Source organism: Nicotiana sylvestris, chromosome 6, assembly GCF_000393655.2.
Source record: "Nicotiana sylvestris chromosome 6, ASM39365v2, whole genome shotgun sequence".
NCBI classification, from domain to species: domain Eukaryota; kingdom Viridiplantae; phylum Streptophyta; class Magnoliopsida; order Solanales; family Solanaceae; genus Nicotiana; species Nicotiana sylvestris.
Genome location: NC_091062.1, coordinates 96,462,561 through 96,479,962, shown reverse-complemented (window position 1 = coordinate 96,479,962; position 17,402 = coordinate 96,462,561). Strand labels below are relative to the sequence as shown.

Sequence of the window (17,402 nt, the reverse complement as noted above, 5' to 3'; positions counted from 1 at the left end):
TAATTGAAAATTGAGAAAGTAAGAATTGGAGTTGTGAAAAGGAAGCTACTTTTGTCAAAGGAAAGAAAAGATTTGATTGCTGCTTCCTGTAAGTTGACAAACTGGTGCTGGAATTTGTTGGAGAAAAGGGTTTCCCGTTGGAGTTGTAGGCTAGGGACAAACCTAGGGCCATTGATGAAGAGCTTTGAGGGCATGTGGTGCAGATATATAGTTTGGTGGCTAGCCACTAGAATTATTTTTGGACTATAAAATGCATATTGAAATTTTGGGCTACCGGATGCTATTTGTTTTGCCCGATGGACTATAAATGAAGTTCTCTCAACTATTTCCGTGAGATTGGGCTGGAATTGGGTCTTAGCTACAGGTTGCATGAGCAGTAGGAGCTGTAATGTATAAGTGCTTGGAATAAGTGAAGTTCAACCTCTCAATAAGATATGTAAGTACGGAAAATACGATTATGTGGGGATGGATATATGAGTTCCTAAAAGATATTGGAAGGATTAACCTAAATAGTCACCCACCCCCATTAGTTAAACCAAAAATAGGCAATAGATGTAAAATATATGTAAAGTTTACATATAATATGTCACTCCCTCCGTTTCATATTAGTTAAGGTAGTTTGATTCGACACGAAGTTTAAGAAAAAAGAAGAATACTTTTAAAACTTGTGGTCTTAAAAGCTTAAAAGGTAAAAGGTTTGTGGGGTCATGACATTTGTATGACTATAAAAGCTTCTCGTTAAAGGTAAATGAGTAAAATAAAGAGTTTAAAATTGAATTATTTCCAAATTTATAAATATGTCATTTGTTTTGAAACAAACTAAAAAGGAAAACATCTCGTCTAATATGAAACGAAAGGAGTATTATATTTTAGTCAAAGCCGCACCATACGAATGTATCCGGGCACAACATATCGCGTATATTTGTAGTTCTGCCGAGCCAACTGATTAACTTTTGTCATATTAAGAGTTGCATAATGGATTAACCGGCACGAAATCCAAGCAACTTAGGCGACAGAACAACGGTGTTCAAGCTACTCTAACAAACTGTCAATGGCTATCCATAGCGACTACATTGTTTCAATGTTGATTTGACTTTCGCGTGATAGAATTGTGCCTTACGTAGTCAAATAAATCAGCATACAAGGGGTAAAATAGTTAAAAGAAAACAATTAATCATTCATATTATCCACTTAAAAATAGTTGGATAATGAAAATTTTAAAAATAAAATATGGATAAGAATTATATTATCCATTTTCTAAACGGATAATCAATGGATAACCAATGGATAACTAATATGTTTAACTTTTACATTTGTACAACCTTAAATTAAGATTTCTCAAGTTTGGGAGACTAGGAATTCTCCCAAAAGTAATCATATTCAAGAAGTTATGGATAATATGGTACCGTCAGTTAACCCATTTTTTATCAGTATTAAATATGAATCGAGTTGGATAATTTATCTATTTTTTCATTACTCGTTTTCGACCCGAGCCATATCCGACCCAACTCGCCCGTTTGCCACTCGTGCAAGAGGGTAGTTTTGTGGAAGCGCAAGGGAACTCTGTACCTACTTGAAGATACTGCTGAATCCACACAATTTACAGCATCACCACAAAGTAGAAAGTGATGAGGTTAATAGCCCGTTTGGCCAAGCTGCAAAAATCAGCTTATTTTGAGAAGTGTTTTTTTCAAAAGTGCTTTTCTCAAAAGTACTTTTGGTGAGAAGCAGTTTGTGTTTGGCTAATTAGTTTGAAAAACACTTCTGAGCAACAATTAGTGTTTGTCCAAGCTTTAAAAAACTACTTCTAAGTGTATTTTTCTCAAAAGTGCTTCTCAAAAAAGTGTTTTCGGAGAGAAGCTACTTTTTTCTGCTTCTCCAAAACTGCTTCTGTTTCTCCTCAAAAACACTTTTTTCCTTCCAGAAGCTTGGCCAAACACCTCAAATTGAGGCCAAAAGTGCTTTTAGCCCAAAAAAAACACTTTTGGCCAAAAATAAGCTTGGCCAAACAAGCTATAAGTGTACTTAAAAATGACATTGCTTCTATGGGCGGTTTAAGGCATCTCTTCAAATTATTAGTGCGCCATTTATAAAGAGATACCACTCTGCAACACAAGATGAAAACAGAGGATACATAACAAAAAGAAGCTCCAAGCTATACATAAGTACGATTTAATAATAGATAAACCTACAAATCAGAATCAACTCAAGCGGGAAAGAAACAAAAGAAAACCACTACTATATATATATATATATATATAAGGCAAATAATAAACTGAAACACCCAATTCGATTTCGTCTTACGACTATTTCTCCACTTTTATGCGGCTCATGAAAACACTTGTTAGAACTGTTTTTGACTCGAAAGATGCTTTCAGCAACTCCAGTGCCTGCAAAATGATAGTAGGAGTTTACTAAGTAGGAATACTAATCCAAAGAAAAAAAGAAATACAAAAAGGCACATCAAACAAGCAAAAATTTGTTGAGTTTATTTCAAACACAAGAATAGTGGAACCATATTTCAATACTATTAGTTCACCTAAAAAACAACTACATGTAACTGGTAAAAAAAAAGTATGATTGAAAACCTACAAACATGCTACAATAGATTAAAACACAGTGATAGTATAAAATTTCTTTAGTTATCAAGTATAATTGATTACCTCTTCCATTCCAAAACTTACTACTTCCTCCTGCAGCACAGCAATATCCCTGACACTAAACTTGTTAAGGAGGGCAATGCTAGAAATGGTGGACATTGGCTTAACCACCAAGTCATCTGTCACCATATATGTCATAACATCCTTCACAAACCCCCCTGTAGCAGCTGCCTTAGCTTCGTTCGAATCCGGTGGAGCAACATACGTCAAATTTCTTGACATAGCACATCGACAAGTTGGACATAGAGCACTAGGGTCATCAGAAACAGTAAAGTGGGCACTACTGTTTGAACAACAATAGAAAGTTTTCTGTGACGTCAGAACATCATTAAGCAATAGAAAAGGAACTGAAGTGATATTTCCAGCTGAAGATTTGGGTTCTAAAAGGATATCCTTGCATTGGTTCGATTGAATGTATTTGTCATTAAGATTTTCTACGCTTGCATAGAGGTTAGGCAAGCATCCACATTTCATTTCTTTCTCCTTAAGAAGCTTAGTGACAGTTCCCACTGGCAATGAGAGAATATGAAAAAGGAAATCAACACAATCCTTTTCAGCTTCAGCAAATAGGACTTTGCGAGCCGTGGTGTCAATCAAAAGCTTCATGCTCAATTTAGTTTCTTCAGAAGTAGTCATTTTGTTTGGCTGATAACTGCTGCAAGTTTTATTCCAAAATGCTCAGGCAAATCTTATATGTTATATTAAAGTACAAACACAGTGAAGAAAGAAATCTAAAACATAAGGAACAAGGTAGCCTATGTAATTATGGGACTTCCTTGACTTTCTTTGAGTCCCTTTTCAATCCTTTAATGTAGAAAAATTAGAGCATGTGGATAATTACAATCGCAATAACTATATAATCTATAACTGGAATTCAAATTAGGAGGTTTGGAATTCTTTTCAGATTGAATTTGGATAGGTGTGGGCTAACACACTAAAATATTTGCACTTGCTTCATTATCAAACAATCTCACCCATTGCATGTACACAAACTCATATACTAATCAAGATTCTCCTCTTTAATGGATAAATCAAAGAGCTTGCAGTCAAACGCACACATCGTATATAAATAGCCGTAACTTAAAACAAGAAGAATCTGAGAGTGTATTGCCATATATAATAGGATGATTATCCCACAGCACAAGCACCAGAAGTCTAATTCGATCGGGCCTTACTATCACGTGAATGGCGGCCAATTTTTAATTCTGCTGAGCCAACTTAACTTTTACTTTATAATATCCCAAAATTCTGAACCTGAGAAGCTAGAATAAGCGTAATCTTAGAAACTTTAAAAGTCAGTTTATACCAATTTCTACAGAAAACTTACCACCAAGTATAAGGTGAAATATTGGAGAGAGATCATGACCAGCAAACCCTACTTTCTCCGCTAAAGACGAAAGTGAGAGTGTAGTGTCTATTCCTTTGTGTGAAAAAAGTTCTAGAATGGTCTCGAACTGTACGAAGGAATATATAATTTTTTCCTGCAATAAATAATTCAATAATAGTGGGAAAATAAAAATGATGAGTGGGCCTATGGCCCAGCCCACCAAGCACAATATTCTTGAGAAAATCTCGCTTTATACCTATTAAACCCAAACTATTTACCTTTTAATATCCATGCCCAAACTATTTACCCTGCCTACCCAATCGGCTCAATTTATTTACCCGACCCTCATATTTCACGCGGCCCAATCTACCCATCTCTCCTTATCTTCGATCCAGCCCACCTATTTCACCCGGCACAAGCTTCCCACGCTTTTCTTCGTTCTTTAACAGTTAACAAGTAGACTAGAGTACAGTTTCCAAATCTCCATAGCCAACCGATGAGAACGCAAAATTCACCCACATTCGAGTTTTTAATTTTTTCTTCTGATTCCGTTCTATCTCTTCGTCTAGTACCTATTTTTGGGTGACATTTTTGCTTTGGGTGAAATTTTTGCTTCTGAAAGTACATTTTAGTGAAAGTGAGTTTTCAAAATCATAGGATTTTTGTGTTTTCCTTTGTACTTTTGTGAATCAATGTCTATGGGTTGTTGTTTTCTCTATGGGTCGGAAGCATTGTGCGCGTAGATGGTGGCGCCGTGGACAATATCATTCTTCAACACAAGTAGCTGCTGAATCCGTTGCCTCAGCCATGTCTGTTCATAGTTTTTCCTTATTTTCTGATTCTTAGTCTCTATTTAGTCGTAACCCTAGCAGTAGTCATGTTGAAAACACAACTGAAAATGTAGAATTAGAGGGTGGAAAGGGCAACAATATTAATGCTTCGTCAGTCGATGAAACTCCCTACCTGTCATTACCCCACACAAATTCCGAACCAGTCATAGCAGGTGTTCCTGTGACTGATAAGGGAAAAGGTAAAGTTGTTGAGGATTCTGAGTTAGGGGGAAGCCGACGTGAATCCGTGCCTAAAACAGAGACTCAACCAGTAGATGTTGATTGCAGCGATGATTCTCAGTTAAAGAAGAAAAAATTGGTATCTCGCCCAAGAAGGTAATTTTCTTACAATTATGATCTTTGAGATTTTGAATGTACAGTACATTGTTATTTTTTGATTTCATGTTATGCTTTTGTATTATATTATAGTTATAGTCAGTTGTGTTAATTTTAAGTGAATTCTATTTCTTCAAGTTCATTCTATACATTTAAGAGAACTGTTGTAAATTTATTACGATTTTCATTTATCTGTTTATTCCAGCTATCCGTTTCATCAATGTTCAGTGCGACGTAATAGTGTTTATAGCTGTCAAAATCCATCACTAGATGATTAACTAAGAGAAAATCAAGTACCAGCGAATTTTGAGTTTTTGGGTGAAGTTCATTTGAGCTGTTCTATGTGTATGTTTATGTGATATTAGCAAAATTTAGGCCTATCATTCTGCTTAGAAGAAGTAAAAAATATCATTTTGTATACATTGTGTTTGAGCATGAAGGAATTGAGTGATCTTTTCTAGTATATTGTACAGACCAGTTAATTTGCAATAATGAGCTTGTTAATTTTGGATGACATATTTGTCTTTGATATTAGTTTCTCAATGTTTTTGAATCAATATAGACAGATTAAATTAATGTTCTGCGTGAGGTTTAAAAAGGGTCACTGATTCAGTAGCTGTTGTAGTCAACCATATTTATTGAAGCAAGAGCTGCTCTGTGTGATTTCTGATTTTCAGCTTTGCATTAGATGGTTTTGTACATGATTTAGTATTTAGCCAATTGACAGTGGTGGAGAGAAGCATGGAAGGAATGAGACCGTGTAAGTTAGGAGTGCAGAATGAGCTTTTCTTTATAGGTGGCATTGTGTGGATGGGGTCAATGGGCGAGAAGCGCTGGTACTGTAGCATAAGTTCCTTGTCGAATATTAGCTATCTTGTAGTGCATTTTGATGTGAGTTTATGCTATTCTTTTACTTCCTTAGTAATCTCAAGAATATGCAAGATGAAAAGTATTTTGTTACTATCCTCTAAAATATGTATTTGATAGAATAGTTTCCGGATACTGTAGATTTAATAGCTAAGTTTCTTTTGGCTTTCCCTCCCTAGTAATATTGAATATGCATCTTCAAATGAAACAACTTAAAGTAAGTTTATGCATTGATGGTCACTTAGTATTGCTGCAAATTGTTCCCACACTATTTTCCTTTTGTTTCTTTATAAGTAAAATTTGTAGTTGCCGGAAATTAGTCAGTAGAATTGTATACCCTGCTGGTATAGTTATATGTCGTGTTGGTATCATATGGTAGTTGTAATATTTTTAGTTGGTTTAATTGCATTTTAAGTGAATTCTATTTCTGAAATTATTTTATATGAACATGTTTTGCACTGTTGGGATTTCCTTGTGCCTATGGACTTAGATTATAAACCAAAGGTTGATTGGAATACCAACTGCCATGTAATTCATCAATTGAAAGAGAATTTATCAAAGAGGCAACTTTGACTGTTTAAGAAAATATGCTTTGGCTATTTTTTGGATCTGCCACCAGTTATTGTGCAGATTCGGGTTATGCACCATTTGCTTATTAGAGAAGTACATCATGAGGTGAAAAATGAGATGTGGTTTGTAGTGAATGATTCTAGGTTGCGCTTTGGCTTGGTACTGGGTTGAAATGTAAGGGTGATACAAGTATAAAGAGCATAATAGAGAATAGGTTGATTTCAAAATATTTTGGGACTGCATCCGTGACATTTTCCCAACTAGCAGACTGTTTTAAGAAGAAGAAATGGGAAACAGATGATGATGCGTTGAAGATAGAAGTTCTTTATTTTGTGAACAGCTTCTTACTTTCTCAACTCAAAACAAAGGTTATTTCACGGTCTTACATTGACTTGGTTGAGTGCGGTGATTTTAATAATTATCCCTGGGGTATATATATTTATAAAGCTACAATTGACTCGTGTTCCAACAAGTTTCAAGATAAGCCTTCTTTTTATAGACTCGGTGGCTTCATGTTGGCTTTACAAACTTGGTTGTATGAATGCTGCCCAAGTTTGGATGGTCACTTTGCTGATCATCTTGGAAATAAACTTCCACAAATTTTGAATTAGGTAGTCATGGGTCAAATACCGAATGAGCGAGTTGCTTTGCAAATGTGTAGCTTGCAACGCGAGCAGGTAATTTTCTCATAGTTTTATTGCCTTTCTTAATATTTTGGTACAGTAATTTAGTCACAGTTCTAGCAATATCCCAGTTCAGTGATATACTCTGTTGGTATACATGTATACTATATTGGTATCATGTATACTATATCCCAATTCAGTGATATACTCTGTTGATATACATGTATACTATATTGTTATCATATGGTAATAAGGATCTTTTATCTTTCCATACTTTATTATCATTTCTATTTCTAACTAGTGTTCTTAATAATTGCAGCTAAAGAACATCACCCCAACTGATGATGAGAAACAACTATTTGATGTGCGTGGTCTAAACTTTGAAATTGAAGTTGAGTGCACTGACAGTCAGCCCGATAGCTTTCAGGTTTTTGGCACTCAATTACCAAAGACACAAAGTATGCATGAAAGTACTGAAGGTGATTCCCAACCTACCAATGTTGAGGTAATGAAGGAGTTACAAGCTTTGAAGCTTTTTGTAGAGACCAAGTTTGAAGAGGTGCTTGCAGCTATTGGTAGGCAGTCAATGAAACCAGAGGGAAATTCAGCGGTATTGATCTTTTATATAATATAATGCTATAGTATATTGTTCAAAGATGCAATATATGCTTATAGGATACTATTCCATTCTTTACTTTTAGTGCACATAGTATTCTTGTAATATACATAATACTAAAATTGTTAGTTTCTCATTTTCAGCATAAGCAACAGGATAATGATCCTGACTTTCGTGAGATGCATAATGATTATGACCAGTTTGAAAGTGGCCACGTTGGGAATGATCCTGTAGTTCTTGGAGATAGCATGCCCAAAACGCTTTCTAGTATGTAAATCACATATTTGATTGATTTTTTTTGGTGTTATTTTTTGAAAATAGTACTCTTGATTATACTTTTATATGTTTAGTATCTGGTTTTGGTGGGGTTGGTCAAGATGGAGGTGCCGCTGGTGTCAATGTGAAGAACGTCACAGCAAGTGATGGTGTAGTTAATGATGATTTACGTTCTGGTAAAATGTTGTATATGTAATTTTTTTATTCTTTTTTTATTTATTTAACTCTATGTATTTGTGCATTGACTAACCTTTTTTTAAAAAACTTTTTTCAGCCCCCTTCGTAAATGAGCATGATTTTGGCTTAGATTCTAACTTTGAACTGTCTGCATCTGCAATTGATCAAATCACTGCCACTACATAACAAGCAACATATAAGCAGTCATCTCATGATGTTAAAAAGTCGGGTCCTGCTCCGTTGCCATCAGGAATCCCTGTATAGACACGAGCAGATATTGTTATTGAGTCTAATACTGCTCCACAAGGTACGATGTTGATGTTACTAATTCTGTAGTTAGTATGTAAATGATAGGTTCTTGATAGATTTTTAATTTTTATTTAAGTAGTGATGCTGATAATGCTTTTATGTGTTCAGCATGTCGGGTTGGTGGTGTTGGTCAAGTGGATGTTGGTGGCACTAATGTGAATTTGCCTTCTGGTAATGTCTTCTATATATAACTTTTCATTCTTTTTTTCTAAATTTCTTAACTTTGTATATTTATTTATTCACTAGCATTTTCTAATTTAAGCTCCATGTCGACACGGGGGTGATCTTCACTTGGATTCTGATTTTGAATATACTGATTCTCAACTTGATTTAATTGTTGCCATTACACAAGGAGGGAGACGTAATGTAAATCAATCTGGAAATGAACTGACAACTCGTGCTGTAAATAAGTCTAAACCTGATCAGTCGGTATCAAGAAGTATTGTCCAGATACAAACAGACATTGAAACTACTCCTGCAGTTTTCGCACGGAGAAGGCGCCCCACAGCTGTAAAACAGTCGCCGTATAGGAATGACTGGCAATTTGGTGTTAGTGTAGTTGGGGGATCCTTGAAGGTTATCAAAGGAAGATTTCCATTTGTAAATGACATTTCAGAGACTGTTGATTTTAAGCTACGACTGCATTCTCAAACTTTGTTGAAGCAAACATGCAATTGGGAGAGTGCATATTCGTTTCCATGTACTTTTGTTTTCATTTTTTCTTAATGTTTGTTGTTATAGTTCTTATCCATATCTTCTTTTATACGAAATAAGGAAGTGTATTTACCTGGTGATCAAAATCTAGAGCCTTGTTTTGACTTTGAAGTTGAACAGATTGATGATAAGACGTTTTTCCATACCTTAAACTATTCTGGCAGGCCGCTCTCTAGTTCGGTATGTGTACTGCTTTTTATTTTTGTTGTTGTAGTAGTTCATTCATATTGTTAGTGGTAGTCATGTTTTCTTCCTCTCTTTTTTGCAGCACTTGAATATTATATTCTACTATCTTAGGAAAAAGGCAAAATATGGAATTAATATGCCAATCAAAGCACAACTACAGATACTCTTTTTAATAATATCATTCAAAGGGTTTTCACAGAATTTGTAAAAGGTGGGAAACAAGATCATTTGATTGATAGATCAGACGATATCATGGAGTACATGAAAGGATTTAGGATGCATTGCAACACTCCATGGCACCAGGTTGATCATGTCATTTTTCCAATTAATTTGGCAGAAATTTGGCATTGGATATTGGGGTGTGTGTCATTCCACAGGAGATGTTTTTACGTATATGACTCGCTACGTAGTCGAAAGCACAAAAAAGCTATTCAAAAAGTGGCAGAGGCTTATGCTGTGTTGATCCCCCTATTTCTAGTTAGTATTGAATTTTATAACCAAAGAAGTGACATTGTAGTAGAAAATGGTCTGCACATGGGAAAGAAGTTGACTGATCCTTTTGAGATTGAACTGATTACAAATCTGCCAACAGAGCAAAATTCGTAAGAATAGTTACTTTTTTTTACTTTGTTTTCCTCATTCATATTAACATTTTCACTTCTAATTGATTTTTATAGTCTATTCATTTGTTTTATTTCAGAGATTGTGGAGTATATGTTGCTTGCTTTGCTGAGTATATTATTGAAGATCTTCCAATCCCTGTTGCCAATTTTGATGTGGATGGTCTTCGAGCTAGATTTGGTATATTGTTGTGGCACTATGGGAGAAACAAGCAGTTGCATGACGAATCAAGTGAATCTGAGGCTCCAGTAGCACCTAAAAAGACTCGTGGAAAGAAACGCAAGAAGTAGTATAGGTCTCTTTTTGGTTTTAGTTAATCGTATCATGAAAACTTTGCAGGATTTTAATAGTTTTTGGTGAAGTATGGTATTATTAGTAGTAAATGACCTTCTGCTGATTCAAGACTGTAGGAAACTTGTGCCTTTATAAAATATTTCCAGCTGCTAATGTTTCTTTTGTCATATTTAATTATTCTGGTTCAGAATATGTGGCATAGATTTCTTCAAGTACATGGGGGTTATCAGTTTAGTTATGTCTCTTGATGCTGAAAATTTGCTGATTTTATTTCTGATTTCAGCTTGTTTTATTGGGCTTTTCTTAGGCTTCTTCCATATAGTTGTTGGTTTATTAGGATACCGAGGTCCATTCCTTTGCTAGAGGGTAAGGTTTAATGGATTCTGCAAGTGAAAATTAGGGGCAGATGAAGCTAATACTTCCAACAACATACAAAGTAGTTGTGACAGAAGTTAAATGATCTTCTTTCGAATGTGATGATGGTCTAAGCTTTAATGTTCATCTGTAGTTTTAGTATAGATTGTGTATTAGTGTAGTAGAACAATATACCAATCAGGTATACTGATATACCATTTGGGTATCACGTTGTATTTGTCTCACCTTTTTTCCTTCAGTAACTAGATGTAAGTACTGACATGAGTTGCAAAGTGTGCGCATTTTGGGTATCACATTGTATATGGTGCACCATTTGTATTTCTGCGCATATTTTGTTTTAGCCATATTAGTGCAATACCACTATATACCAGCGAGGTATACAAATATAACATTTGGGTATCACCTTGTATTAATGTACCTGATGATGTACAATAACTGCATGTAAATGACTTCCAATTTATGATACTTCAATACAGACATGAGCTGCAAAACGTGCCCATTTTGTTAACAAAGTATGTACAAATGTTGCATTTGCAGCACCACTTCTATTTCTGCACATATTTTGATACCAATAAGATATACAGATATACCAATAAGGTATACAAATATACCACTTGGGTATCACATAACATTCGAGGACGAATGTTCCAAAGGGGGGAATGATGTTACACCCCAAGTTTTCATACGTGAGAGTACGTCGTAAGTCATTGATGTAAGCTCGGAAATGAGATTATATTTGGAAGAAAATAAAGTAAGTTAATCATGTTACCTTGGAGGTTACAAATATTTAAGATCATGAATAACGAGTACCAAGAGGGTTGGAAATCTTAGAAGCTAAACCAATTGAAGAAAATAAGTTTCGTCGAAAGTCGACAAGTTTCGAATGTTATAACATGTACTTTGGGGTGAGACTAGGGTTATTAACATGATAAGGAGGTTATTCTATGAGTTATTTTAGTCGTATGATATTCATTTTCTACATTTTGAAGGCAAGCAAGTTGTGGAACAAGAGTTGGCAAAGGTCATCACAAGTTACATTCATAAATTTGCTGAAATTTAGGTCAAATGTATCTGAGAATTTCTCCAAATATACTTGGAATCATGGGGTGTTATACCTACCAAATTGAAGGTCTACAAGTCTAGTTTATAACTCATTAAACCGTTCGTCAATACGACATCGGAGTAGAGAGATATTCGCATTTTCACAAGACCGCGCAAGCAGCTCCCAATGGGACCCACTTAGGCGGTGGTTGACCTACTTCAATTTATAAACGATTTGGACGCCTATTTTTGCTCATTTTTCAACTAAATTTCGTCTCCAAACCTCTCCTAACCCTCCTAAACATATACCACAAGGGTTTGAAGTGATTCCAAAGTGATTACACCATATTTCAACATCAAAACTTAGTTCTAGTGAAGAACAACACCTCTTTGAGGTTGTGTTGTCATTGAGGATTGTTGTGGGCTGTATTTGGATGAAATTCCAAGTTGTTGCTGCTGTCTAAGGTGAGTATAACAGCCTACTAATTGTGCTTAAGCTTGCTTGTATGTTGGTTAAGTTGTTAGGATGATAAACTATAAGATAATACTTGGACTAGCTTAAGTCACTTCTATGGTGTTGTATTGCTATTAAGGGTTGTTGTAAAATGAATATAACTTGGATTTTGACTTGAAGTTACTGTAGGAGGTATGTATATTGTGTTCTTGCTTGTGCCTAAGGTTATCTTGATATTTATTAAGTTAAATGGATGGGCTAGACATGAACTAGTGAATAAAGTTGCTAGTTGGGGATAGTTGAAGTTGTGGATTATTTTCGTTGTTATAAATATATGGTATAAGGCTGGAATCATTGATTAATGACTTCATTATCATGTTAATGATACTTTTATGTTGAAGTAAGAAGTCTATAAGGATTGATAAGGGGTATACGGATTCCAATCGGAGCTTGCCGCTCGTCGTAATGTAGTTGTGACTTGTTGTTGTTATATGGTGTCTTGATATTGATAATTATGTATTGATGGATTGCTCTGGTCATTGTTGTTTGTATATGGTATTGGAGGAGGCCCTTGTTACAAGGGAGATGCTGCCAAAATTTACGTAAACGAGCTACTAGCTTAAGTTATAGACTTAGCCTTTGCTCAGCACTGATTTTGAATCTCCTTATACTATGATAGATTGAGTTGACTTGTTTGAAGAGTTGCTTGGAAGTGATTAAGGACTCAACGGGTTTAAGGTATGTTAAGGCACTTACTTCTTTCTTTTGGCATGATCTAAAGTGACATGAACATAAACGGTACGCTAATTCATAACGGATCTACTCCTAGAAACTAAGGTTGTCCATGTTGTTATTTCCTTATAAAGTTATTCTAAACAAGTGTGTATGATCCTTAAATACCACTAAGGTTCATATTGATAGTAGGGATGTCCATAGTGTTAATTGAAGGTGCAATGACCTTACATCACTCCGAAAGGGTTAGAACGTGATTCCATGAGTCGAGCATGCATTATATATATGTATCTATTTTACTCTACTGAGCCGCGCTATAGTCGACCGGGTATGGCACCTATTGTGCAACCACTGTTTTACCGAGCTCTACGTGGTCGGGTACTATTCTACCGAACCTTATGATGGTCGGGTACGCTTTTATCGAGTCCTCTTTGAGGCCGGGTAAGATATGATGATGATGATACCCACAGAGGCGAATGTTTTAAAAAGTTTATGTATATATATGTATTATGCATTTCATATTAGTAACCCCCAGAGGCACTCAGATGTTACATGTTGTATCTCCTCTATCTCTCTCTTTACATTACTGTTCTTGTTTAAGCTTTCCTGCCTAACATACTCGGTACTTTATTCGTACTGACGTCCCTTTTGCCTGGGGACGCTGCATTTCATGCCCGCAGGTCTCGATTGATAGGTTGACAGTCCTCCTAGTAGGCTATCCGCTCAGCGAAGGTGTTGGTGCACTCCACTTGCTCCGGAGTTGCCTATTTGGTCAGTATGCTTTGGATATGTATCGATTTGTATGGCGGGGCCCTGTCCCGACCTTTATGATTTTATATACTCTTAGAGGCTTGTAGACAGATGTCAGGTGTATGGATAATTGTATGGCCTTGTCGGCCTATGTTTCGAGTTTACTAATGGTCATGTCGGCCTTATAGGACCGTATGTCACATATATTAGTTTGTATATCATGTTGGGTCTTCATATGTTGAGTATTCCCTTATGTTTTATTCTTGTTATCTCATGACGGGTTTTCTGGCTCATTTACTCATGATAACATGTTAAGAAAGATATGTTATGTTGGTACTCGGTTGAGTAAGGCACCGGGTGCCCATTGCGGCCCTTCGGTTTGGGTTGTGACATAAATGCATCCCACTTTTATATACTAAAATAGAAAATTAATAGATTCTTATTGAAAATACAAGTAGCCATATAAATTTGTTGCCAAAAAGTAATTTCGCAAAGAATCATCATACCAAATATATGTCTAGTGCAAGAAATGCATTTTATTTTCTTGCAATTCAAATGCTATGATTCTATGATATATGAGTTCTATAAAAACATTGAAGCATTATATCAATCTCTCTTTGGAATATTTCGGCATGTTCTCCGGTTGTGTCCTTTTCTCCCACATAGTGCACATGTAACTGTATTTCCTTCCCAGCTTCCTATGCCTCTCTTCTTTTTAGGTCTTTCTGGTTTGATTTTTCCTTTTGGTGGCAATACCACCTGCGAAGAGACATGTTCTGGAATTTGCCACGTTGTTTCATCAGGCAATGGATTTACTGTTATCTCATATATTTTCAGCAAGTAGTCTATGCTGTAGTAATCCGAGCAATACTTGTATGAATCCATATGGAATTTTTGTATAACTGCCATTGCATGTGGACATGGAATGTCGTCTAGCTGAAACCTCCCACAAGTGCAGTTTCTTTCATGTAGGCGCACCACATTTCTTGTTTGGCCATCAATTACTAAATGTAAGAATTCAGTTGATGGCAACACCTAGTATAATTTTAATTAAGAGAAGTCATTAGCTATATAAAGTAATAGTATTTTTTAAATAACAATATTCAGTTGTTTAGTGAAATCACTAAGGTAAAAAAGTAAAAATACAGTATATGCAGTGTTTTTATGATTTTGAAAATGCATACCATCATCGTCTGTGATAAGATAGTATTATCTGCCAATATTTTTTCATACTTTGCACCAATCTTCATAAATGATTCCACTGCATCCTTCCGATTGATGTAATTCCATTTTTGAATCAATGTTGTCATAAAGTCAAGCAAATTCACAACTGGGAGGTCTCTTGCGTGCTTGTTTGCTGCATTTACTGATTCCGCAATATTCGATGTCATGGTCATGGTTCTATTTCCCTTGGAATGCGCCCGGGACCATTTATCATATCCAACTTGCTAATGCAAAATATACTTCTTTGATTTGTTTTTGGCTCTTCCTGAAGTTTGTCTTTATGTTGTTCCACAGATGGAACATACATGCACAATGAGGGACTTCTGGATAGACAATTAAAGTTGCTTTCCATATAGCATCATGCCTGTCTGATACAATGCACATTCCCTCTCTTTGTCCATAAGTTTCTCTGAAATGCACGAAGAACCATTCCCACGATGCATGATTTTCCGAATCAACAATTGCATATGCAAGGGGTAGAATTTGTCCTGTAAACCCAAAGAACAAAATATCAATTACAACACACTATATTAATTTAGCATTTCATATAGTAGTATAGTCATAGGTAGGTGCAGGTGTGTAGCAAAACAACTATATACTCTGTTGGTATACTTGTATACCATACTGGTATCATATAATATTTGAAAATATTTTTTGTTTCTTTAACTGAATGTAATTGGATTGTACACAAAATATTAATTTAGTATTTCATATAGTAGTATAGTTATAGGTACGCGCAGCTGTCTTGCAAAACAACTATATACTCTGTTGGTATACTTGTATACCATACTGGTATCATATAATATTTGAAAATATTTTTTGTTTCTTTAACTGAATGTAATTGGATTGTATTCTTACCCTCTGTGTCTTGCGTGGAAGCCGTGAGTATGGTCCCTCTATATGTTGTCTTTAAAAAACTTCCATCAGCTACAACTGTTAGCCTACAATAGACCCATCCTCTAATCGATGCATATATAGCTATGAATGCATACAAGAAGCTCCCATCTCCTTCAGTGTGTAGTCGTGTCACTGATCCTGGGTTAGCGTACTCTAACATATAAAGATATGTTGGCATTTTCTTGTATGACTCACTTGGTGATCGTCTCAATAATTGCATTGCTTTTTCTTTTGATCTCCATGCATGCATGTAGCTTAAGTCTATACCATATGCTTTTTGGATGTCTCTCTGGATATCTGTTGGTGTATATATGGTTTTCGGGTCAACAATTTTATCTTGTACCACAGCTGCAACAAAAGCTGAGACAGCTTGCTTTTGTGAACAAAATCTCTTATCAGTTAAACAACTGTGGACAGAATTGAAATCCGTCACTTTGAAAAGATTTGATGCTCGCAGGCTTGATGCTTTAAGTATCCAAGTGCATCTTTCATCCACGCATTCAAGGATATACCTGTTTATAATACAAATACAGTTATGTATCATGTTTTATTGATAAAAAACATGCACAAAAATCTGTACAATTATATACTCACATGGTATACTCTGTTGGTATACTTATATACTGTATCAGTATCATATTTTGCTGATAAAAAATATAGACAAAGCAGCACAATTCTATACTCACATAGTATACTGATTTAGCATACATATATACTATATTGGTATTATGTTTTACTGATAATAACAAAGACAAACCAATACAGTTATATACTCGCATAGTATACTGATATATCATACTTATATACTATACCAGTATCACTGATTAAAAACACAGACAAACCAATACAATTCCATACTCGCATAGTATACTGATTTAGCATACTTATATACTATATAGGTATCACATAGTTTTTTACTTGAAAACATGCAGACGGACCTTCTTGGGCATGATTTATGAACCCGATATTGACATTTTTCTCTAACGGCATACTGTTTCCTAACGAGAGCCAGCAGGTTCTTGTCTTTATAAATTTGTCCTTTTTCAACATTTTGATGAAATTGATCAGTTATGATGTTTGCATCATCAAGTTCTAAAATGGCATCATCTCCTTCTTGCACATCAAACGTAGTAATCATATCAGTTCTTTCAAATTGTGCAATTTCTGATGAAATTGGAGCAACATCGAAACTGGAGGTGCTTGCAGCTATAGTGTTTTTAGCAAACGACACACACAGTGGAAGTGTTGTCGTCCCTGCACTTGATTTTTTCAATTTCATGTAAACACTAACACTCATATCGCTGCAAATTGTAATTGGTGGATATCATTGAGCAATAGCATACTAAATAACTATTGTTTTACTGTCCTTTTGCAGTTGCTTTGCAATTTCTCTGAGAAATTGTTCAACTTTCCAATAGGTCTATATTAGAATTGCATCAACATGAAAATTTATGAAATTATTGTTATCATCCCATTCTCCACTATGCTGCAGCAGAATTGGAATATTTTCCATGATTCTGAAG

General features: G+C 35.4%; 2 protein-coding genes across 3 annotated transcripts; both read right to left on the bottom strand.

Annotated features, from left to right (window-relative positions):
- Positions 1-2,108: 2,108 nt before the first annotated feature.
- On the bottom strand, positions 2,109-4,090 carry LOC104212774 (uncharacterized). Of its 2 annotated transcripts, none has more exons than XM_009762128.2 (3): positions 3,988-4,090; positions 2,664-3,315; positions 2,109-2,390 (listed from the first exon to the last, which is right to left on the bottom strand). In XM_009762128.2, exons 2-3 carry the CDS (start codon positions 3,294-3,296, stop codon positions 2,307-2,309), a joined length of 717 nt encoding a protein of 238 aa, XP_009760430.1. In that variant the 5' UTR covers positions 3,297-3,315; positions 3,988-4,090; the 3' UTR covers positions 2,109-2,306. The 2 variants fall into 2 exon arrangements, with proteins under 2 accessions (XP_009760430.1, XP_009760431.1); XM_009762129.2 differs by having other exon boundaries at positions 2,664-3,312.
- A 10,274-nt stretch (positions 4,091-14,364) lies between these two features.
- LOC138870977 (uncharacterized) lies at positions 14,365-17,176 on the bottom strand. Its single transcript, XM_070148822.1, has 5 exons — positions 16,872-17,176; positions 15,841-16,391; positions 15,288-15,470; positions 14,943-15,124; positions 14,365-14,793 (listed from the first exon to the last, which is right to left on the bottom strand). The coding sequence occupies exons 1-5, from the start codon at positions 17,174-17,176 to the stop codon at positions 14,365-14,367; spliced, it is 1,650 nt and encodes a 549-aa protein (XP_070004923.1).
- Positions 17,177-17,402: the final 226 nt, after the last annotated feature.

Bases quoted from the DNA above. Each gene is read 5' to 3' on its own strand.
- LOC104212774 (XM_009762128.2), bottom strand. From the start codon at position 3,296: ATGACTACTTCTGAAGAAACTAAATTGAGCATGAAGCTTTTGATTGAC. The intron at 2,391-2,663 runs GTAATCAATTAT...ATCATTTTGCAG, and splicing joins TAAGTTTTGGAATGGAAGAG to GCACTGGAGTTGCTGAAAGC.
- LOC138870977 (XM_070148822.1), bottom strand. From the start codon at position 17,176: ATGAGTGTTAGTGTTTACATGAAATTGAAAAAATCAAGTGCAGGGACG. The intron at 16,392-16,871 runs GTATGCCGTTAG...TATTATAAACAG, and splicing joins CTGGCTCTCGTTAGGAAACA to GTATATCCTTGAATGCGTGG. The intron at 15,125-15,287 runs GTATGTTCCATC...TTGCGGAATCAG, and splicing joins AGAAGTCCCTCATTGTGCAT to TAAATGCAGCAAACAAGCAC.